Source organism: Amblyomma mixtum, chromosome 3 (assembly GCF_055824585.1).
Source record: "Amblyomma mixtum isolate Tamu chromosome 3, ASM5582458v1, whole genome shotgun sequence".
In the NCBI taxonomy this organism is placed as follows: Eukaryota; Metazoa; Arthropoda; class Arachnida; order Ixodida; family Ixodidae; genus Amblyomma; species Amblyomma mixtum.
In genome coordinates, this window is record NC_143014.1 from 44,498,892 (window position 1) to 44,524,176 (window position 25,285).

The 25,285-nt window shown below is 44.1% G+C and overlaps 1 protein-coding gene across 4 annotated transcripts in view; it reads right to left on the reverse strand.

Annotated features, from left to right (window-relative positions):
- Nucleotides 1-273: 273 nt before the first annotated feature.
- slmb (beta-transducin repeat containing E3 ubiquitin protein ligase slmb) overlaps nucleotides 274-25,285 on the reverse strand; it is a 33,360-nt gene continuing 8,348 nt past the window's right edge. For 2 of the 4 annotated variants that reach the window (XM_089578996.1, XM_089578997.1), the window contains exons 2-10: nucleotides 24,809-24,886; nucleotides 15,527-15,762; nucleotides 14,404-14,478; nucleotides 9,634-9,798; nucleotides 9,338-9,542; nucleotides 9,166-9,251; nucleotides 5,194-5,299; nucleotides 1,979-2,241; nucleotides 274-1,906 (exon numbers count right to left, since the gene is read on the reverse strand). In XM_089578996.1, coding sequence (XP_089435122.1) covers nucleotides 1,492-1,906; nucleotides 1,979-2,241; nucleotides 5,194-5,299; nucleotides 9,166-9,251; nucleotides 9,338-9,542; nucleotides 9,634-9,798; nucleotides 14,404-14,478; nucleotides 15,527-15,762; nucleotides 24,809-24,886 — 1,629 coding nt within the window. In that variant the 3' untranslated portion in view covers nucleotides 274-1,491. The remainder of the gene's footprint in view (nucleotides 1,907-1,978; nucleotides 2,242-5,193; nucleotides 5,300-9,165; nucleotides 9,252-9,337; nucleotides 9,543-9,633; nucleotides 9,799-14,403; nucleotides 14,479-15,526; nucleotides 15,763-24,808; nucleotides 24,887-25,285) is intronic. The other 2 variants (XM_089578998.1, XM_089578999.1) reach the window with 2 other exon arrangements.

Sequence of the window (25,285 nt, forward strand, 5' to 3'; positions counted from 1 at the left end):
ACCACTTCCAAAGCACAAGTAAGGAGCTTCGAGACAATCCACAATATCAATTACATTTTCTAGCAAGCATAACCCAAATTTCACTGTTTTTCCTACACTACGCAGAGGTTCACAAGCATTCACCAATAGAAAAATGTTCTCTTCAAATGGCAAGACATGCTGCCTGCTGCACCTTGCATTCAATGTGTCCTACTTATGCACAGCTGCCCAGTAGCACAGCTAAGCAAGAAGGCATTCTGGTGCAGTCATGAAAGTTCAATCTGAAAAGAGCTCTTATACCGGCAACATCATTTATTTACAATCAAAACGCTACAACTTTTTTTGCCTCCTAAAGCAGCTTTGGAATGCAGGCAAATATCTCATCAAGGTGATCACTTCAAACAAATTTGCTGGCAGAGCCCACACTAAATAAATACCCCTCAAATATCTGAAGCTGCCGATTTCCCTAGAGGAGTTCACTGTAAGTTTTCGTCAACACTCAGGGCTCCAGCCATGGACTATGGGCACTGGCAAACAGCAATTGCACCTTGAGTAAAAAGTTTCATCACCATTCAAAACAAACTTTTCAAAGAGTGACAACATGATGCAACATCACTCACGCAGACATCACACACACACGCGCACACACACATACACACGCACTCACATGGTCTGGATAGTTTCACACCATAGTTGTGGCTCATAACCAATTTCTTATTGGAAATAAAATAAAAATGCTGGCCATGCTTCAGCACACAGAGGCAAGCCTGCAAAGAGAGGCCTGGCTCAAAAAACACCACACGATTTCTGCAGCACTTGACGTGGCAGACCAGTCACCACTGCAGAGAGTAGTCATGTACGCCCCACCCATGTTTTTCAGCAACTGTCTATGCTTAGCGTTGAACAACATCATCCCATTCAGCTGCATCTCTTTTACAGCATCAGGATACCAAGATGCAAAATACAACAAAACATGAAGTGTGGTTGGGAGCAGGCTGTGGAACCCACCCCTCCATGTGTCAAAGGCAGGTTCAGTAATACTTTGCCACTCATGCCAGAAGCAACACCCACAAGCCAGATGGTTAGGAAGCTGCTGTATCTACAGTGGCCTACAATGAACACCATCAAGGACAGCATCTCTCTCAGTAAGCTCCCAAGCCTCAATGGGACCAACGATGGTACTTTGCTTGCTGCTGCACACAACACTCAGCTGTCCACATCAGACCAGCACCACACCAGTCATGGAACTATCACAAAGCAAAAAGTCCGATCCCCACAGGTTTAGCGTTAGAAAGAGCTTCCTCAGTGCCTTAACCGAGGCTGGCAGGAACAGAGTCATAACCATGACAAACAACACAAAGAGGAAGAAGACCTGGCATCTTGGAGGACAGCCCACTTAACACCCAAAAGCTTCACACGGCCAAGCAGAGGCTGAAGCCAGGCTTGGCTGAAGGGTCCAGTCGAGAAGCAGCCAGGCCCTCAGGAGTCGCCTTCCCCTGGGGATGGTGGATGTCACTTGTTCACGTAAGTGTAGGTGCGGGGTGGCAGGGGAGATGAAGCAGCCTCAGACGGCAGATGCAGGAAGTCCCAAATGAGGATGGTGTCATCGTGAGATGATGACACAATTTGAAAGTCGTCGAACTGCAGCCGAAACACTCGGCCACTGTGCTCCTGAGGGACAGACATGGAGGCAATTAGAAACAGGCTGGGCTGAGAGCATCGACAAACTGGCCTTACCACAAGAGTGCGCAGGCAGAGAGTTCCTGCCGGTGCCCGAGGGTCCAGGGCTGCAGCTAGGTCCCACACTTTGATCTTGCCATCATAGGCACCGGACACTATGCGCTTAGTGTCAAACCGGATGCAGCGCACTAGTTCTTCGTGGCCTTCAAGCACTCGCAGGCAGGCGCCACATTCAATGTCCCAGAGCCTGAAAAGTAGACAGTACAAAGAGTTCTTGACCGAGACACAAAACAGGATAAACTATTACCGAGCTCCTCACCTAATTGTATTGTCTGAGCTGCCAGACACCACCAGCCTGTCTCGATACTGCAGGCAGGCAATCCCACGCTTGTGCCCATTGAGGGTCCGCACAAACTCGCAGTTTGGTGTCCCCCAAACTTTGATGGTGCGATCTCCCGAGGCAGACACCACATAACGTTCATCGAAGTCCACCACATTCACTGCAGCCCGATGGCCAACAAGCACTCGCCGCAAGTTGATCTCACGAGGGGCCACCATGTCCCAGACAGCAATGGAGCGGTCCTGTAAAAACCAATTCCAATTGAGGGCTTCACAAAACATGCATTGGTGCAAAGCATCCAAAAACAAGAGTGATCCCGGCTACTTTTGCCACTGCTCGACAAACTGGGTATTTTACCAAGCTTTTTCCACGCTAAAGCCAGCAAAAATGAAGACTGAATTCTGCGAGCACCAGAAATGGGACTGTTCAGACCTTGCACCAAGAAATGCTAACCTACATTTTTGTGGAATTAAATTGTCAATATATATATCTGTCCCTCATTCAACACTAACACTTTTCTCACACCACTGCGCCAGGAGCGGTATGAGGACTCCCAGAGAACGATGAACATGATGTTCAGAATGACCTCATGCAGACGGTCGGTGCATGCAAATACAACCTGATGCGATAGCTGGTGGGGGAGGAGGGGTATGGCCGCAGTAGGGCAGCGACTTCCTTCACAAAGTTAGCATGCGGATCAGGTGCGGCGCTACGTGGAGTCATGCAGAGGTAGAATTACCAGCTGCGTGGCATCGGGTTACATCACAGGCCTGTGGTCTGCTCGCTGTTTTGGCACGAAGTCTGCAAGCTCTTCTCTTTCTGGAGACTGGCCCTCCTTCGGTTTGTTTCAACCTTTTCAAGTCAACTGGCTAGCAAAAATCATCACTATGCTTCCTCCAATTACGTACATAAATTCCACGAACACCAAACGCATGCGAGGCCACTCGATTGCCACTTGTCTCCATACACAAGCCACCTTTTCTTCCAACCCAGCATGCCTTTGCTACCACCATTTCCATGTTGGCTCAAGTCCAACATGACCTATCGGTATCCATGACTGCAGAAGGCAATATCTATGCGCAAGAAATACCAAGCTGCCATTTTGTGATGCTGAATAGGGTGTGGCTGGTGCACAGTGGACTCTCTTAAAATGGAACCTCAAGGGGACCATAAAATTATGATCCATTTATCAGGAGTTCCGCTTACAGAGAATAAGCAGAATGGCACATTATGAGCACAAACTTGATTTTGATTGCAAGAAAAAGAAATGGATATGAATGTTTTACAAAGCACTGCAAATGAAAGAAAGGCAGAACATATTCATTTCTATATCCTCTTTCTATCAGTAAAATACAGTAGAAATAGCCACTCATTATGCAGTGAAAAAAAAAAAATTGCATTTGTTTACTTTAGCTCCTGAAACTATTTTTTCTGAATGACATCACCATACTTGAGAGGTTGTGCAGAAACAATTCTGAACCTTGCTCTCACTGAAACAAGCTCGTAAGGATGCGTACAGCCAATTCTGCCTGTACTGGAGAGAGAAACCACGGAAAAAGTGAAAATGGAAGCCAGACAACAATGATGCGTACTATGATGGCACTGAGCTTTCGCAACCACCATTATTTACCAAAACCTAAGCTGCACTTTATAATTTTTTATCAAAACCGAATCTCGGAACGGCACGTGCGTTGCAGTCCGATACAAAACCGAAACTGCACAACGACCAGCCCCACGATCACTGCCACTGCATGATGGCAGTTAGGCTTTTCTGTTTGTATGTTGGCAGAGGTTTTCCTGTAGGCATAGTTAGCACCTTGGTGATTTAGGACGCGTATAAGTCTGCCTATTTTCACAAAAATGACCAACGAAAATTTGGCGAGTGAGCCACGGCTACTGCGCACCCCGTACTGCTGCCCACTCTCACCAGGATGCATGAAACTTAATGTGTCGAGACAAAAAAAAACAAGTATGCAAATTGTTTCTGCTACTGCAAATTCAAACTGTGCATCATCTACTTGCTCGCCGTGGCGATCACTTTACTAGACTACTTCTGGTTGGCAACTTTACACACAGTAACCGGAGGTGCGAGTGCAGAAAGCCTGTGTTATCGCCTTTGAGCTCCATTTGCCTCACTGCTCACCCTGCAATTGCGTGATGCGTTCGCTACTTTTAGATGCGCACGCTGCAACGACAGCGAAGAAGTGTCAAGAGAGTGACGAGTAATGCGAAAGCAGACGCAAAGAAATTGTGGTTTTCTACTTTCTTGAACGTGAAAAACATATACACGTCGAAGTCAAGGGTGCATTAGAACTGGGCAATTTCGGTAGTTGCATGTTTGGTACTCCTACTTCTGTTTACTCGACGGAGGAAAAATTTTGCTTCCAATTAACAGTATTTTTTTTTACACTGAGCAAATATGGTACTGCTCAGCTTGGTTAACTCAGAAAATCCAGACGCTGAAGTCTGTGCCTACAAGTGGGAAAAAAAAAAAAAAAAGTCAGTGCTCAGCAAAGTCTGCCTCCACTTATTTGGGCCTGGAAGGGCAAAGAGAGAGAAAAGAAGGCCCATTAACAAAGTGCTGTTGTACACACAGCACAAACTTCCCAAAGAGGAAGCATGCAGCACATGGGCAACATCACCAGTAGTCACAATCAACTTGGTACTAGGCACGGCAGCAATTGGAGCAATCCCACGGGGCACTTTTTGCCTGACATTTTTTCTGGACTTTCACCACGAAAGGCTACCCCCAAAAGCCATCTGTATCCCAAGAAACCTGACCATAATGGTGTTTTATGCAGCCTTTCGCACCAATGCAGTCATGCTTGTGTCATTCACACCACTGCCACACACAGTCAAATGCTGCATTACTGCATACTGTAAACTAAAGCTGCCACATACCAAACACTTTGTCACTGGATGTACATTCTAGGGTCCAAAATGCTTAAAACATTACAGAGATGCGCTAACTATACACAGTCGTGCATGCACAAAAGTGAAAAATATTGGCAGCTAAAAAATACGTCCATCATGTGCCATATTTTGATAGCTTTCAATTCAATAAACAATGAAACGTTGCAGCTGATGGTGTGATGAAGCAGCTGCAGCCTTATCACTAGGCAACTAATGCACTGAGAAAAGCTACTTGGCTTTGAAGACTGATATTAGGCCTATGACAAAGGTGCGTTCCTTACTTTAGAGCAGGTGACCATCATGCCATTGTTGAAGCGCAGATGCAGCACAGCCTCACAATGGTGGATCAGGGTATTCACCATCTCGCCTGTCTTCACATCCCAGACACTGAAACACGGCAGAGCTTATGAGACAGACTGCACAAAAATTGGGAAGCTCTTCAGTTATACAACCTTCATGCGTGTGCACCAAATGCAGAGCAGCAACAATTAAACAAGTCAAAAAGGAGCAACGAGCACTGGGTGAAAAGCAACAATACAAAGCCCTATTCAAGAAACTGGTGAAAGAAGGCTTGAGCATTTTGGAGCAGTGCAGGAAGCCACAAGAGTCCCCAACACAAGGCAGCTCTGGAACTGTAAGTGTCGTGCTTTGCAGCGCAAGAACAATTTTGGGGAGGTCATAAATGGTACAGGCGAGTTTAAAAGTGCATTTATTTGTCTTCAGTAGTACACACCAAAAATGACAAAATGCCTTAATTCAGAATTTCAGATATGTATAAGCCCCTTCATTTGTTTTACTGCAAGCCTTAATGGAGCTCTGAAACATCTTCTGAGAGGAGTGTGTAAACTCACTCAATCACTGCACTGTGCATGAACACCCGAGCCAAATAATACTTCCACACCCATCAGAGGACCCACAATTACGCATGAAAGTTGGCAAGCCCTTTCCGGTGACTTTCTCATGCTCGCACCCTTCTCCATTACACACTGCTCCGTATGCCAGTTAAGAGATGGCTAATAGTTCTTCCAGATGTCACACAGCTACCACATCCAAGACTGGTAAGCTGTGTCGCTCTGGCGGCAGTCTGCTGGCCTTTCAGCGTGCAAAAAGTGACGAGAGGATAGGGAAAGACATGATGACGCTGAAATTAAAATTTCTACTATGGATAACTCAGCTTCTACAAAGCGCATAACAAAAAATTCTTGCTGGAGGATAATCGTAGTGTGGCATGCTTTAGCACTCCAGGCAGATGGTTAGGAAGCTCCTGTATCTACAGTGGCCTACAATGAACACCATCAAGGAAAGCATCTCTCTCAGTAAGCTCAGTAACACCATCAAAGGACAGCATCAGCCCCTTTCAAGGCCCCTTTAAGCACTTAAGAAATAGGAAGCTTGAGGATAATGGCGTGCCATAAGATCTGCCAAGTGGCAGTTTACATTATGCCAGACTTATGTAGACGCACGAACAAGATAATCGCACCAAAAAAACTCAAGTAAAATATTAAACAAAGCGAATCAAATAAACCACAAGGCAGAAACACTTTGAAACTCAGGCAGATGAAAATTCAACCTTAAGTAAGCATAGTTTTCAGCAAGCAGCTTTCCAGCAAGTTCTAGATGTGCAAGAAACCAGCACAATCTAGATCAATGGTAAGAATTAACTATGTAGACCAGTCTGGTTCATGTCCTCAAAAATCTTCAAGAGAGTTGAGTCAGACATCCAACTAGAATAAGATACTACAATAAAAAAAACTTTCTCACTTCACTAAAAATTTGCACGGCAAATGAATGCAAAACCTTGCTTCACTTCGGTGTAATTCACTATTATACTGTAGCATACAGTAAAATCATTTTTTTTTTCTTTTTGCCACAGTGTTTGTTTACACAACACCCAGCGGAAAAACCACAAGAAAAGTAATCTCACTTTTCTTGAAATACAGTGTGGCTCAATGGAGGCCCCCCAGCCAATGGCATGGACAGATTCTCATATGTCATGGTTAATCCCCTTCAACCTGCTAGCATGAAATCACAGGGTGGGGTAGATGAAAGAAGACTACGGATGGCTTAATCTGATTAACAACTTAATCATGAAAATCAGTGGACGCGATTGGCTGGATAACCTCCCTTTTGGGGCGCAATTCACAGGACGTTATCAAGCTTGTTATAATGCATCTTTGCTTGTTGGGGTATTGCTCCCAAATTCAAACTCATGAGATTGTCATCATTCCTCCGCATGCATTCTGCTAACGTGAGAGCGCAATTATCACCACAGAAATGGGAGCAGTGCTTTCTTTCAACTGATGCCTGAACCCAATGGTGCTTATCTTGGAACCAAGCACAACGCAAAGCTCTGTCGCGGGCAGCACGAAAGGCGTGAAGCGAGTGATGTTTTTTACAAAGTATGGATGAGAGCGCTGCAATCGCGGCGCATCCGGGCACACGGAGCGTGCTCTCACGTGGTATTTTTTGAACTACGCGGGCTCTCGTTTTTCCCAAATAAAAACGGCCATATTAAGTCTGTCTCGTTGGAAATGCCTGAGTTGGACAATGTTTGTGGAGCTACACAACTTTCCTATTTACGCCTGAACATTTCAAGCTATATTTAAAAAGTTAATTTATTTATCTCAACTAATTATTGAAGTAGGAGGAGCAAAAAAATGGTATTGTAACTTTAGATAAACCCTAACAACCACGCAATTTCAGTTCTGAAGAACGCTTAGGTTTTTTTTCAATATCTTGGTCCAAGTTAGCTAGGATACCCTGTATATGACTGTGCTCAGGTAAAGCTTGGTTTATTGGTTTGGTTTATTGGGGTTTAACGTCCCAAAGCAACTCAGGCTATGAGGGACGCCGTAGTGAAGGGCTCCGGAAATTTCGACCACCTGGGGTTCTTTAACGTGCACTGACATCGCACAGTACACGGGCCTCTGGAATTTCGCCTCCATCGAAATTCGGCCGCTGCGGCCGGGATCGAACCCGCGTCTTTCGGGCCAGTAGCCGAGCGTGGTAACCACTAAGCCACCACGGAGGGTGTGTTCAGATACGAACAGCAATATGGTCATGGGACCTTCATTGTGATCAGATAAGAACAGCAATAGAGGTCCCATGACCATTTTTGTTCTCAACGAAACTTTTACATTTCATGAGCAAGTGTGTAGACACAGAGGAATAATAGCACTTACGTTTGCAAGAAATGCTGTTGTTTGTATGAAATAACATAACATACCACAAGAGGTGGAAAAATGTCACTTTGCGATTTCGCAAAACTGCTAGTTCATATCCTTGCAGAAAGAAAAGTAAAATTTTATTGAACCTGAATATTTTTTCAGCAAGCATATAAAAACTTTCCTGTTGAAAGCAGTGAAAATGCATTTTTTGGCTCCTATAATTTTACATTAAAAAAGTCCCAAACATTGTTGAAAAAGAAATGCATTTCAAGACAGCCAGTTTATGGGACAGTAATGGGACAAGGAGCAAGAACTTGAGGCTGAATTTTCTTAGAACCAATCTGTCCTTTTTACTACCGTCTGACAAAATTTGCACTTCTAGACTGTTCTGATATTAGGTGACAAAACCATCTGGAATTTGAAACTTAAAAAAAAAAAAAAGCTGTCTTTGACGGAGAATTAAAAAAAAACATCCGCCCTGATTTTATCTAAAATTTCTCTGAAAGTACCTGGCAATTGCAGATGTATAACAAAGTGTTGCATTATATTGTTTTAAACCACAACCTTTAAGGCTCAATGCAGATATTTCATTCCGTTAACATTACTTGATATTGTGTTAAAAAGTAACGGTCACTAATTCGACTTAGAACTGATTGCATTAAAGTTAACATATTTACATGGTTTCAGAAAATACCTTGTAAGCATTGTTTTGCTTTTTAGCTCAGTTTTAATTACGTTCAACTTATATACTATAAGTCCTCTATTTTGTGTAATCTTTCTAGGTCTTGTGGTCTCATTAATTCCAGCAAAAATCTATATTCTGTCCTTCCCAACTTGAATGTTCTAATGTTATTTTGTTATTTACTGGGAGTGTTGTTTTATATTTCTTATTTATTGTCTTTTAAAGAACTTTATACCAGTGCTGTCCTCATAGAAATTATTATTCATGCATTTTAAGATTGGTAACTGACAGAAACAGAAATTAAGGTGTACAAACATTTTATATTTTTCTAACTTCAATACACATCACTGGATATACTTAGCTATTTTCATTAACAGTGTTAACAAAGACTGCAAATGTCTTACCGGACAGTAGAATCACTGGACCCAGAGATGATGACCTTGTCATCATACTGCAGACACAGTACAGAGCCTGTGTGACCTGTCAGCACCTGTAAACATACACACACATAGTAAAAGGTTCAAACCATCTGTCCAAACACTAGATACCCAAATACCCAAATAGAGGCTTGCCTACCTTGACACACTGCAAGGACGCCCTGTCCCATATCTTGATCGTGTTATCTCGCAGGCCAGACACAATCTTAGTGTCATCATACTGTAGGCAGTAGACACCCTTGGAATTCTCAGAGCGGCAGTTGATGCGTTGGAGGTTGTGCCTTCCACACCTCCAGTTGTTCTCGATGCTCTCAATGTCTTGGATAATGCGTGGGTATAGACGCCTAAGAATCATAAACAAAAGGGCAGCAGGTTACGGGTGTGCTCCGCTTTTCACATATGGGAACACTCAAGATCCGTGTCCCCTGCTCCCACCTGTAGAACATGTGGTCCGGATGGGGCTCGCCTGGTGGGGGCTTGAAGAGGTACTGCATCCAGCCCCTCCTCTCGGCCAGGCCACGCCACAGGGGGTCCGTCGAGACTCTCCGTTCCATCAGCTTGCGCCAGAGACCTCCCTCGGCTACCACGCGGCGCCATTCCCTGAGAAGACACGCCAGCCCTCATCACATACACAGCAGCTCAATCACAAATGTTTTGTGGCAATACTTCGTACAACACAGTAACTGCTGCTATTAGATGTGCTGATTTCCCCTTTAATCTAAACAAAAAACAAAACAAACACACAAATTCAACCATGGCCACTAAAACCAGCCTCAAGAATATTACGCATACTATTACAAAGAGCTAATACAGTAGCCAACAGATTTTTTCGGACTTGCACAATGCTTTGGATTCTACTGAAGAACAGCCAGGCACCTCACAGAAATGTACACATATTCACAACCAATAATTTGGACCCTGTGGAGCCCAAAAATTCCATTTTGCAGACTTAAATAAACGCTAGCACTGCTATGGAGATTGTATTTTCGACCAAACATTCATTTTTCGACCCAGCACGGATGTGGTCGCACGCTGCCGTCACAAACAACAGGTTGATTCAAACTCAATGAGACCAAAAAAAATGATTAAATTAGCCCATTAAAAACCGTCAAAAACTGCTTGCATCATTGTAAATCTATTTGGTGTAAGACCAGGCAATGGTTGCCTGGTTTTGAGGTCAGAACAGCATGGTAATGACTATTTTTTCACGTCTTCATCAATCCTTTATTGTGTGCGTATGTTGGAAGCATCAAAGCATAACTGCTACAAAATCATAAGAGCCTCCCGCATCCTTCATGGGGTGACTCGATGGAGCTTCACTGCTACCGCGTCACACCCATCTTAAGTGGCACCGTCACGTGTGTGGAAGCCTCATTCACAGTACAGACAGCGAATGGCACGTGAGTGCATAGTTTTAGCGCACTGGAGAATGGAACCATGCAAACGGAAGTGAAGGAAACTGCTCAGCAGCGCTGAAGCAGCGAGAGAAAAAAAATGGGCAGAAAACACCAGCGACTCATCAATGTTCGAAATGATGCTCAGCTCGCTTAGGCTGACTGATGCTGGCTGGTTGAGCCACCATCCCTGCAGGCTAGCGCGAAGTTAAAAAAAAAAATGAAACTGAAACTAAGTGATCAGACTGTTCTTGGAGACTGGGCCATTCATTTGTTGTCACGCCTGCCATCGCACGCACGTCAAGAGGTGCATGGGCAATTGCAGCATGAAACTCTGGTTTTAAGTAAGACTATTTGAACGATTTCTTGCCACGCTGGTCATACCTGGATGTGGCTTCTTCAGGAGCCCATCTGAATTAACAGGCGTGAGACCCATAGAGTCTGAATTAGCAAGCGTCCTACGCCATATATTTACATAGGCATTGGCAAGGGCCAAGCCGGCAGTTCGAATTATTCGGATTGCCAACTTAACAAGCTTTTACTGTATAAAAGCTCTTGTTGCAAAAATTACAGGCAAAATTAACCTCAGGGTAAAATGAATGATGAGCGCTAGCTGGTTCGCGAAATGCTTAATACAATAATGAAGCATGCATTACTGCCACTGAACAACCAAAAACGTCACAGTAGCCTATGAGTGATTAGGCAGATATGTGTCTGATGGGAAGTGTACTCAAAATCACGGTCTGGGTTAGGGACTGCGGTTCGAATTCAGTCACTCTAGTTGGCCTTCGCTGGAAGGTGGAGGAAGGTCATGTGGCAGTGTCCTCGAACCAGCAGCTTTCCACAATTTTTAAAAATAGGCTTTCAGAGTTAGAAGAGCGCTTTTTTCTGCATAGCATGTTCAGCGGTGTAGCACATCAGAATGCAGCTAAGACGTGCTAACTAGCAGGATGGTTAACTAACATTGAATAGTTAACTTTTTACCTATTGCTGTTAGGCTCCTTAGTTATTTTCAAAATTGCGGTTACCCTCGGCACTGTGGCCCAACCAATTTGGGCTCTCTCAAAGATGTGCACTGGAGAGGTTGGTTTGCCTGCAAGCTTCTCGAAACCACATGCATCACATGCATGTATTTTGGCACCATGTAGACATATTTTGTTGTTAATGCTGTTTTCTCAGTTTCATATTTTTGATCGGTTTCCTCAACCTTACGCAGCTTTTCGAAAACATTTTTATTTCATAAAAAAAACTTTTGTACAGCTACCAACAGATTTTTCGGACCCAGCAAATGGTCAGAATAACAGCAGAGTCCGAAAAACCAATGAACTTTAAAAAAATAAGTTCTCTGCGAAAAACTGACTTTCAAAATAGCCAAATTCTCCATTGCCCATGTACTGCTTGCAAGCGGTAATATTGTACTGTATCTGAGCTATAGTCATGCTTTCGTCATGCCCACAATACCTTGCGCCATGATACCTGACATTGCCGCACAGCCAGCATGTCATGCCAGGAACGAACGCACGCGCCGCAACACTGTCTTTGCAACCTCACGCATCTTCAAAGTTTCAATGAAAAATAATGTACTGGGGTAAAATTACAATTTTTCGTATAAAAAGGAATGGCAAAAAAAGTGAATTTTGAGAAAAACGAGCGAGAAGATTACGAATCGCCACAAACACCATAAACCAATGTCCGAGACTGTTAAACCCGACTACATTTGTAGCTAAGCTCCTTCTCGTTTTATGTTTTCTTGATTTTGCTCGTGTGGGCGCTCACTTTTTATTTTCTTCTGTTTTTTGCGGCACAAGTAGACCACAAGGCAGATTTCTGACACAAACCAAACTTCAGGGTTGGTATCCTGACATTACTAACCAATGTGTTCGTAATATCTTGCATTGCTTTTGTTATTAAATACAAACAGAAACAGACACAGGTGCCAAAAAACAATCATAAGTCTAAACTGAAAAATTAACCACAAAAATAACTAACTGTGCTCAAGACAGATTGTGCAGGAGCACTTCTTCGACAACTCCCTCGGCAGCACCCTACCCTTCGAGGCTCAGGCGGTGGAGCTGTGCACGAAGAAGTGGCAAGCACGGATTGCCGGCCAGGACAATATGGACATCATGTGTGCGATGTGCCGGCGGGAGGAAGAAACGATCGAACATGTTGTTCTGACATGTCGATCATTCTACCCCTGCCAACCGAGCGGATGTACCCTGCCGCGAACGCTGGGTTTCGTCTCTGGACAACCGACAGGAGGCAGTGCGGCTGGCAGTAAGGTGACCGAACATGAAGCCATTTCCAAGGCCAGTGCAGTCGAAACTACAAAACGCCACCTTGAAAATTGGAATAGGCTTTAACAGTAGGTGGTGTTGACAACACTGCAGGACAGACCCCGTCATAGCATCTCAAACTTGGCTAGGACTTTTCCTTAATGTCCGCCTGTAATAAAGGGACAAGCCCCAAATCCAATACAATAAAAAAATTGTTTTTATTTAGCTGGAAAACTTTTAGTTTCAGTTTTGCAAAACGCACAGGGGGTTTGGCGGCACCTCTAGAACAGAGTTCACTAAATTTTTGTTGCAGTTCATTCAGGAATGAATAGACATTTTTATGAATGTAAATTTTTAAAATTGAATTTTATCAAAAATATGGCTTTTTAAAAGTGGCCTCATACCATAACCAAGCACACAAACACACTGTACCACCAGACGATCCAGCAGCGCCTGCAGTACAGCTTCTGTAGCTCAGCGACTTGACAAGCCTACATCACAAGGTGCCATCTGTCCACATTCAAAAGAAGCACGAGCAGCGGCGAACAACATCTGGTCGTGCCGTTGGTGGATTGTCAACATCTAAATATATGCTTACATCATGCTCTATTACTAAACTGTCAAATTACTGACAGGCGAGATTTATGCTAGTTTTCAGTGCAGTGCTTTTTTTGCTGGTGTGCTATCACCATCGGCTTCGCTGATCATGGTTTCCAGCATCGGAATACCAGAAAACCGGCGTATCAACTGATTGAAAAATTCTTGGTAATAATCTGCAGCATTCCTGGCAAAAACCGTTGTGGAATCGATTACCTTAGACAAAGTTTTCCACTGCGAGAAAAAGAACTGGGTGCTTAAAATTCACTTGCCAGTCCCTGACTTAACTCAATGGCCATTGAAGCCGCCCATATGAAACCTGCAGCCCCAGAATCTGCTGTCATGGCCCTTTTAAAGGGGCTCTGAAACACCTTCTAAGGAGAGTACGTAAACTAGCTCAACAACTACATTCTCTCGTCATGAACACCTGAGCCAAATAAAACACTTCTACACGCAGCAGAGTGAGTTCTCTGGTATTGAGGATGAAAGTTGGCTCGCACCCTACTCCGGCACACACTCCTGTGTAATTCTGTTCAGAGATGGCTGTTGGTTAAGTTCTTTCAGATGTCCCACAGCTACCATGGCCGCAACTAGTCAGCAACGTCAGTCCGGCGGGCCAAAAAGCTTCCCCCCACCCCAGGGAATTCCCGCGCGCATCGACAATGGGGCCGGTGGAGAAGCGCCAACCTTAGAGCTTGCAAAAAGTGACACGAGGAGAGGTAAAGGCGCAAACACACTAATTAAAATGCTGGGAATACCCCACCTTTATTGAGAGCCCCTTTCAGAGCCCCCTTAATTTACTAATGGACTGTACCTATCATGACAAACAGTATGACACACGTCGTAAACTCGAGCAAGTTTGTGTCCCTAATTCCAGGCTGGCATGTGAACACAGTGCGCCCTTCCTGCCCAACACTTTATCAAAAGGGGGTCCATACCTGCAGACTGCCTCAGCAGCACACAAACTGCGTGCATCCAAGTAAGACAGAATTGCTTCAGCAACATGGTCAAGCCTGCACAAGAAATGACATAAATCACATTAGAATGGGAAGTTAAAAGAAGACATTTATTTTTAACCGCATGGCATCAACAGCAATTCACTCGCCACCTAACTTCAACCTCAGAGCCAAGCCAAGCCAATGCGCTAACAAAATGCAGGAGATCACTCTTTGCTACCGATTGCAACAAACCAGCCCAGTGGCTTTGTATTCTGTTTTCCGTTTCTCCCAAATAGCTACTCTCAAGATGCACTTAACTTTAAGAGGCCTTACGATCAATTGACAAACACGCATCCTCACAAAACTTTTCACAAACAGCACTGCTGTGCCAAAAAGGGGCTTGTACTATGAGCTGTTGCTAGATGCTGAACTTATATTCAGGCCAGTGACTATCTGCATAAAGTCAAAAAGATGCAGGCAATGCATGAACAGCAGTTGAATGGTCAACATTTCCATAGCGATCCTAGCTGCGGCTAGCGGCTTATTTGCTACACACAAACGCGATAAGCGGCTGCAAAAAGTGTGCTGAAGTGACCACACCCATAATCACAGGCATACATGCTGACCACCACCAGCAGGAAAAATCCTGATGTTCAAAAAGCCAAAATTACCACAAAACAGACAGGAAACCTTTGTCACGCCCTGGGGAACACCTTACAAAAGTAGTAAACAGCAACCATAAAAGGCACTCTGAATGAATATGCAGCAATAAACACTACACAAAAAGCTGAATATATTGAACACTGTCATTACCAAATGTTGTGCAACATAAAAAAATTTCTATTTCTGGTACTGCCCATTCTCTTCCACTCCATACCTCATTACAGTAGTAGAAGCTAGCACGAACACAAGAGTGAAATTACTCCTGCCCTAAGCACCACTTATTTTTCCCACCAAACATTCTTTTTCTTACAATGCCAAGGCAACACTATAACCTGTTTAAGCCAGCCTTCGAGAAACAAGACATGGTAAACTGACATTCTGTCTAATAACAACCTCAATAATTCAGCAGCTGCCCTTCTGCACAAAGCCCAGTATTGCAGCAGAGCAGAGAAGCACATACCCCTTCTTTGGCAGTAGGGAAATGAAGTCTCGCTGCAGCATTGGCCTCAGGAAGGTGCTGATGCGTGAATGTTGGCAGTGAGACATGCGTGCAAGCAGCGCCTCAACAAACTGAGTCTGCACTTCTTCTGGCCAGGTGTCAAAAGAGACGAGGCAGCGCTCACGGTCAGCCTGCGATGCTGCATGCCCGACAACCGCCCCGCTGCACTGTTTTGTGGACTCGCAAAGCTGAGTGGCCTGCATCCGAGAGAGAATGAAGAGTCAGTAATCCTCCCATTGACAACTACAGGAAAGTGGGCAAGCTTACAACCTGCACAATGTTGAGCAACGCAAGCTTGTGTACACTGATGTAACACAAGGAACCATAAACACTAAATCTCCCCTATCCTTGTAAAAGTAATGCCATTATTAGATGTTACCATTCCCCTTGGTTCTTCCTCCTTGCCCCCTCCACCATAATTTACCGCATCTTGGCCGCCTTTATACAAGTCTCACAATTCTGCTTGTTCCAACATTGGTGCATAGTTGCACATATGTGCACGAGATTATTAGTATAAGGCTAGAAATGACAACTGACCCCCAACAAGGCTCAGGTTTCTTTCTACTACTTATTCTTACCATAAGCCTATTATAGCTGTTTTCAAGTCACTGCTACTACTACTACTGTTTTGACACCAGTAACCATTCTCATTCAGTGACGAATCATTTTGAGTCAACCTATGAATCCTGGATGGCCATTTTGCAGTTCAAGTGCTGCAATCATAGGAGCGGCAACTCTGAATTTGTTGTCTGTGGAAAACACATTACCACGCCATTACAATCAGCTAAGCAGCTTGATTTGCCTTTCTCACAAATTCAGCAAAATGCACACCCACTCCCTGGCATCGTGGCAGCTCACACAAATAAAGACTCAACAATCTTCCAACACCTGATAGCGTTTTAGTCTAAGGAGAGCTACTCCACTAAGGAGAGCTACACTTTCCTTGAACGCGAATCATTTTACACACATACAAGGTACAGTAACAAAATTAGCACCTAACAACACTAGTGGTGAATTTTTTCTTTTTTTGGAAGCCCTCTCAGGCTGCGTCAGACAGCTCTTGCTTGCTGATATATTCCAGTCTCTCACACTATCCCAAAAAAGCCAATTTTACGTGTTAAGAAAACTACCGGTGTGTTGTTAAACAGCTTCTTCTGAATATTTTCCATGCTTGTAAAAACCACCCGTCACTCAGGATATCACAATCGCTGCACATCAGCTTCGCACACCTGCAACACTGACCCAGTGCAGATCGAGCCCTGTTAATAAGCATTGGTGACACAAGACCGTCGCAACCTTTCACACGCACAACTTCAGCCTCTATTACTGACACATAAAGGCACCCACTATACCCATCTCACGCAGTGACGGCTTGAAACTAAACTAATTTCATCACATTCCTTGTGCACATCAAGACACTGCTTGCATTCCGCACCCGTTCTGAATATACAGACGCTTCACCTCCTTAAGCAACAGCTCTTTTATCAATTTTTCCATACAATCCGAAAACTGCACTCTCAGGGCTAGTTATTGACTGAAGAAAAGAAGATCACACCTGAAAAACCGCTCCGCAAGAATCCAACAAAGTTTCCTATGCATTTCCTCCCTTAGCGTGCCAGCTGTCCCCTGCTACTCCACGCACGGCACCGGCGAGGCGCACAGAAAGCGAAGGAGAGGAGTAGTTGGCGCTACCTTCCCTGAAGGGTTTTAGTAAACCCAGGGGTTTACTTGTGTCAAGCAAGTTGCCTGCTACATGATCGAACCTCAGTTACCAAAACTGTGGGGTTTAACGTCCCAAAGTAACACATAGGCTATCAGGGACACTGTAGCGGAGGGCTCCAGGTTAATTTAGACCGCCTGGGGTTCCTCATGTGTGCTGATGTCACACAGCACACAGACACCTTTGCATTTTGCCTCCATCGAAACGCAGCCACTGAGGCTGGGATTGAATCGGGTCCTCCAGCTCAAAAAGGAAAAAAAATTAAAATGAAAATTGGATTTCAGGTAATGAAATGATGCAGTAACTGTCTCTCTTATCTCGGAGGACACCTGAACCGTGCCATAAGGGAAGGGATAAAGGTGGGAGTGAAAGAAGAAAGGAAGAAAAAGATGCTGTAGTGGAGGTCTCTGGAATAATTTAGGCCACCCGGGGATCGTTTAACGTGCACTGATATCGCACAGCACACAGGCACCTTTTGCGTTTCGCCTCCATAAAAATGCGGCCGCCGCGATCAGGTTCAACCAGTAAGGAACCTTTAACCTTGTTTCAACCAAGACAAAATTAAATTCGTTTTAAATACAAAAACTGAAAGGTTCAACAAATACAATGAAAGTAAAACCTGACACTGCTATTTAAAACAGTTACCCCATTCTCTACCTCAGCAATTCAAGCCCATAAAGAGTAACAAAAACTCCACAACACAAAAGGCCTTGAAAAAAGAACTGTTATGCAGCTTCAAAACCTTGTGTAAGCACTGCATAATAATAACCATTTTGTAATATACTGCTCATGCCAATAAAGCCTATCACTTTTCACATAATGAATATAATTATAGCTTATGTACTGCTAAAATGGTCCACTGAAAATTAGCAAATAAGGACGCAAAGCTGTTAACAATGAGTCTCAAACTCAGGTCAGGCACCAACACAGCATTTACTCCCTGCAGAATACACTACCCAGGTAGCACATTTTTTTTTTTGTTATGAACGTTCAAATAATGTGTTCTGGAGTAATGTTGACCTGTTATAATGTAACATAAAACGGATTTGCTGCACTCAGAACATAAATGTAACATTTCAGATGAAACTAAATATTATCATTAAAATAAAACATAAGTAAAAAATACTAAAACTTGGCATATAACTAGGGGTTGGACTTCTCGGTATTTGTTCATTGAAAATTCAGTAGACTGCTTTTCGGTGTAATCACTGCGAGGTGCAGCACACACTGAGAAAAAGCCGAGAGTTCGTTGTACACACAAATGTATGCAAAGAGTTAAATCAATAGTTGAAATACAAGTGAATACACAAAGCCTGTGCCATCAATATTTGCAATTTACATTAAAGCACTGAAAAGCAGAATACAGCTGTGCTAAATTTTAAGGCGGCAGGAGCTTCTACACAACTAACATGATCCAAGACAGCAACAACAGCAGCAACAGCAGCATTTGCTTCTTTTTAGCACAAGAGAATGCGCTAAGTTTACGATGCCCGTTTGTACATGTCCACTTAATCGACATTTCCAGAATACGGTCAGTGCATCGTACTGCTAATACACCCTAAAACTTTCTGGAAAGCTAGGCCAGCAAGATACTATTACAAAGTGGCAAAGCTTAAGAAAAAGTAAGATAAAATGCCACAGAGATTCATGCCACTTTTTAAAGTACGCAAATGCAGTAATCTTAGCCCGCATTGCTAGCAGCCAGAAAGGAAGAAAATGCCAAACAGTTTATGAATACTGCTGTCGCATGGGTACTTTCAATCATCACAACAGCTGATGAAGGCTAAGACTGAACACCCGGATTATGTGGGATGCCCCAGTGAAAGACACCAGATTGATTCTAATCACCTAGGGTTCTCTGACACACACTGAAATATATAGCAGTACATAGTCACTACTACACTTCACCTCCATCAAAATATGGTAGCAACACTAAAGAAAAACTACAAAAATGTGTCTGGTAGGTGGCCAGAATCAATAACCATACCTAACTTGGCACGTCACATACCAGGTGGTACCAAAGTTGTTCTTAATAGCACTCACCAAAGGCTCTTCGAGGCCATTTGCATTTCACACACAGTTATCAAACATTAACTTTTCTCAACTATTTCCAGCCTTAGAAATGCTACACCAAACTGTCATTTGCTCCAAAATTGAAAAGCTACCACGATGCAGGATGCAAGTAAAATAACCTAACAGTACATCCATGAGAAATAGTTTGAAATAGTTCCATTCAATTCACGTCCATTTTTTCAATTCACCTCACAACATGCAATAAATGTGGCCACAGATGCTACATAATTGGCAACACCGGACACTCTGAGCTTCTGCAGCCTGCTACCGAGTCAGCGTATCGCAGGCCTGAACTCCCTGTCACCCTACCGCCGGAGAAGTGGCGACCGCCTAAGCTCGCAAATCCAGCTATGCTACGGCATCTGCCGTTTCATCCCAAGTCATCGACAGCCTGGTTTGCCCAAGGAGAGGCCATATTGTATGTCAACAGTGTTTCCGCTCAGGTTTGACGCTACTTGCTGGTCAAGTGGATGCTACCCTGTGAGTTGTTTGACCAGCTCCCGCTCCCGCCGCCTGATGAGCGCGCCTCTTTGACACTCTGAAAGTGATGTTTTTCGAACACTTCGATGTGCCATTATTTCAGCATGGGCCAGCACTCACAGATCCTCCAATGCCTCCCACCGCCCCCGCAGATAACGCTGCAGCTTCTAACTCTGCCTTGTCACTCGAAAACTCACGGCACCTTACCACCGACTGTACCGACCGATCAACTTCTGCTCTCCGGCAAGTTCTGCTTCCTGGCCCGGTCATCTCAGCGTCACCTGCACTCCCCACCCATGCCACTGCTACAGTACGCTCCGCCAATGGGCTTTCTTTCACTCCCCATAGCTCCGACAACGATCCCACGTTCATCTCTCAGTGAGGAGCCAGGCCTCGCTGGTCACTTTCTCCGATGGCCCACGCATCAGAACTGTGTCGCATGGGTCCCAGTGCTTCAGGAACGACACCCTCCACAATCCTGGCCACAGCCGTGTTGACACAAGTGGCTCTGCTACCCAACATCTCGGCATCTGGGCCATTGTCGGGCAGTGCCTGCAAAAGCCTGAACTTGACAGCAGAGATGTGCAATACAGGCAGCGTCCCTCACCTCTGGTTGCCACCTACGCCTGTCCTCTCCAGAGGTGCCACTGCCTTCACTGTCTATTGTGGGTGCCTTTACCATTGCATCTGAGACAGCCACTCCCTCGGCATCAGGTTTTCACACAAAAGGCACCCAACGCCTACTTGTCTCCTCGGCAGTGGTAGCACCAGCAGCGCCTCTACACCCTGCTGTTCACTTTTCTTGTGGACACCAGTGGACAGCACCCTCTCTGCCCATGCATCAACCCCGCTGTCTTTGCCTGGTATTTCAATGGCATTGCTACTCAGCTTCACCGAAGCACAGACAACAGCGCTAGCACTCCAGTTCCCTCAGGTTGATAGAAGTCCTGTATACATCCTGGGTTCAGCGTGAGATCCTATATAGTATGACTGCCATGGAAAGCTTTCGCTCCAACAGGCCAGAAATTCACTGGTGGGTCGTCTTAAAAGTGCAGCCTCCAGAGTCTTAAATGCGGACTTAGCTGGCCAACTGTACAGTCTTTTGTACAATGCATAGGTTCTCTGTAGTTCGCGCTCTTTTGTTTTCAACCTGAGGTCTGATAGGGGGGCCCCTGTAGTGCCACCACCTAAGCATGTGGAAGGGAGAGGAATGGGACTCACACAGCGTAGAACAGAACTGGCTACCGGTCTCAGCAGAAGCAGCCTATCAGGTGCCCGCCTCACAAGATGCAATAAATGTGGCCACCGATGCCACATACCCATTAGAAAACTGGTAGGTAACCGGCGTGCAGTGGAAACATTGTAGCACATCATCATCATCAGCCTGACTACGCCCACTGCAGGGCAATGGCCTCTCCCATGTCTCTACAAGTAACCCCGTCCTTTGCCGGCTGCAACCACCGTACCCCCCCGCAAACTTCTTAATCTCATCCGCCCACCTAACTTTCTGCCGCCCTCTGCTACGCTTGCCTTCTCTTGGAATCCATCTTTTCTTCGCATTACATGCCCTGCCCAAGCCCACTTCTTCCTCTTGATTTCGACTAGGACGTCATTAACCAGCTTTTGTTCCCTCACCCACTCCACCCGCTTTCGATCTTTTAATGTTACACCTATCATTTTTCTTTCCATAGCTCACTGCGTTGTCCTTAACTTAAGCTGAACCCTCTTTGTTAGCCTCCACATTTCTGCCCCATAGGTGAGTACCGGTAAGATACAGCTGTTGTATACTTTTCAACTGAGGGATATTGGTAAACTGCCATTCATGATCTGAGAGAACCTACCATATGCGCTCCACCTCATTCTTATTCTTCTAGTTATTTCCCCCTCATGATCCGGATCAGCGGTCACTACCTGCCCTAAGTAGGCATATTCTCTTACTACTTCCAGCACCTCGCTACCAATTGCGAACTGCTGTTCCCTTGCTAGACTGTTGAACATTACTTTGGTTTCCTGCATGTTAATTTTTAGCCCACCGTTCTGCTTTGCCAGTCTAAATCATTGATCATGTTTAGAAGTTCATGTCCTAAGTGACTTAGAAGGCAATGTCATCAGCAAATCACAGATTACTTAATGTTCTCCATTAACTCTTACCCCCAACTGTTCCCATTTCAGGCCACATGCTCCTGATCAAATCCAGCACCTCCCAAATGTGAGGCGGATGCTCTACTACAAGGCCACCACTTTGATATTTTCATTTCTTTCTTTCTTTTCTTTTTTTTTTTCAACGGCGCCCAAGTAGTCTGAACATTGGCTTCCATTTATCAAGTGTGCAGTTTGGTTATGCACAATGTAGCTGCCCTCAAGGAGCACTTAGCGTACCTCACCACTGCACTGCCAGAGCGCATAAATGGCAATCCCATATTCTGTTTGCTTCATCATAGGTTGAAATATGCTAAAAGCGACACTGTAATAAACTTTGGTAATGCCTCTATGTTGCTGAATAAGCTGCGTAAAGTATCATTAAATGTAGGAATAAGGAAAACTTGCAATGCCATCATGGCTTATGTGAACTAATCACTTGTCAAAACAGATCGCATGCTTTAGTGGACGTTGGCTGACCAGTATCCTCCAGAGACCTGGAGTGTAAACCCTGGAGTGTAAACTATGTCACTGATTTTGCTCAAGGACGAAGGATATAATAAATTTAGGTCCCAGAACAAGAGGCAAGCATCTTTTCTTTTCTGCCTTTCGAACTCTAGGCTATATTCTGGGAAATGTCCTTTATGGAGAAACTCGAGATATTTCTGAAGCACAGAGCAAAAATAGAGTCCTCTCTGCATCCCACTGTGTGCTTATGAGCAGAGGTTGTAATGCTACTGAGTGCTATTAATTGCTTAAAAGTGCTTTAATGCCTGTTGGAATGCACATGAACCGCTTTCTTTTTACCCCCTCCCACCCTTTTTATTGAAAATATGCATCTAAATGCACATAAAACAATGTGAACGCTGACTAAGAACCTGATCTCAATTCTGGCAAGGAATCCCAGCCACACAAGTTGAAACATGACTTACAAGACTACAGACAGCAAATTTTTGCTAGCGTGTTTTCTTATTTCAAATGATGCATTAGACAATAATATGTATCACCCTGTGATGTTGGCCTCCGATCGCTAAATAATTAATAACTGAATTTCTTCTCGAATTTCTTCTCGGTTTCATTAACCATATGATGACTAAAGTATATTTGACCATTAGGACACGTGTGACATAATTGTTGATACGTCGGCGGTTGCCATTCCAGCCCTTGAAGAAGGCTGGTTTAGGTGTTGTAGTGAATTAAAACTACGTATCAGCGTTTATATTGCAGCTTTTTTGTTCTTCATGTGAACTAAAGATCAACTACACATCACAGCCATCGTTCGGTTGATGAAACTGAAACCGAAATAGCATGAGAGAAATTCAATTAGAAATTATTCAGTGGTTGAAGCCGAATACCACGCGGTGATCCACGTATTCTAATGTCTAACACATCAGTTGAAAGAAGAAAACATGCAACTAAATTTATGTGTCCATAGTCCTTTACACTTTGTCTCAAATTAGTCATAGTGGAGTGGAAGCGACAGGCACAGGTAATGCCTTGCAGACCGGTGTTATTGTCATGCAAGTAGCTGAAAACAGTACACTCGTGGAAGCATAGCCTTGCACTCAAAACTTCCACTCCACTGTGAGCAAGCAACGAGACGTGTATAGCTACTGCAGCAACCACTTGTTTCATTTCATTACATCTCAATGTCTTGCGACTACAGTAAGCTTCAAACATGGCTTCTCTACTACAGCAAACACATAAGCAAGCAAGCCCAAACATTGTCACCCTATCAGTGAAAGTTCCAAGCTTTTTTTTTTCCTTTATTCAAAAGATGTACTTCATAATTTGTTCCGTTTACTCATCTGCTTCATACCTGGTAGTCGTGTGCTAATGTTAATTTTTTAAATTGTGAAGTAATACAAACCCCAAGCATTTTCTGGCACTTCTACACTGATTACAAGTAGTTAACTGCATATTCAAGCTAACTTTGCAAATTAACTGTAGAACTATGGTTGTGTGCTAAAGTAAATTTTTTTAATTGTGAAATAATACATGCCCCAAGCATTTTCTGGCATTTCTACACTGATTACAAGTAGTAAACTGTATACTCGAGCTAATTTTGCAAATTAACTGTAGAACTATGGTTCTTTTACACTTAGCTTTTCAAATGAAAACAATATTTTCAGTACCCAAGGGCAAAGTAATATTTAACATCAGGTTACCATGGTTGAATTTTCAACGCCAGCTCTATCAATTTAATGTCCTCCTGCACCTACAAAAACAAGAAGCTAAAGGAGTAGCAATATGCAATTATTTGCATGCCACTTTTCAGAATGTGACAGTATTTCTTGCTGAACCCTGGGTACTTTGGTGTTTATTAATTTGAAGCCAGGAAACACTGGCAGACTTTTTGGCATACCCCAAGGCATTCTAAATGCTTGACATTTATAGGAGCGACCCCTGGTAGCTGCTGCTACAAAGAAAACTATAGGATGGGCTTAACCCAAATAAGAAAAAACTTTTCTGAGCAAATACGAAAACGTGTAGTAGCTAGGAGCTCCCACAGAACTTCACACATTCCACTGACGGCACCTTCTTCCTCTTACCCTAGGGCCACCTGAATAACATTGCATTTCAGTTTGCTCCTCTTCCAGCAACACAATCTATCAAAACTACACCAGACATCGGAAAAGCTCTAAGGCATGATTTAATAAATGCTTGCCATTCAAAATAGTCTTCCTGCCCTGAGTGAAGAAAGTATGAGAAGAGTGGAGAGTTAAAGACTGCATCGGCAGAACAGCAAACATTAAAGGTGTTGGTAGCAGCACGTTCACGGACACAATGCTTAAAAGGAAGCCAAAAAGAAGAATAGCGAGTGCACATACGACTGGTTCAGCATCAGGAGCGCTGCATGTGCACGGGCTCCGCCCTGGGCACGTGCTGGCGCTGTACCTTTCAGCACCCTAGAAATGCAGAGAGGAGAGGGAAAGCCCCGCAGAAAAAGAAATTCCAGCATCTGAGAAAAGTTTTTGAATCCCTTCTTAAGACACCCACGAGCAATGACACGCCGCAGCAAACACGCACCATTAGAAAAAGCAGTTTCCAGACGATGTTATTGAGCACAAGTGAACCAAGGCACTGCAACAGTGAAGTGCCAATAAGACTGCAACAATGCAAGTAGCATTTGCAGATAGAGAGGTTCAAAGTAACAGGACGGCTCACAAAATGAACAAGCAGCAGTAATTACTTCAATGCCACCAAGAGAATGTGCCGGTTAGACAAGCATAAGCAGGGGGACAGCACAAGTAATCAATATGAGCCTATGTAAAGTAGTAGTATCCAACAAGCAGTTGAACTTTCCG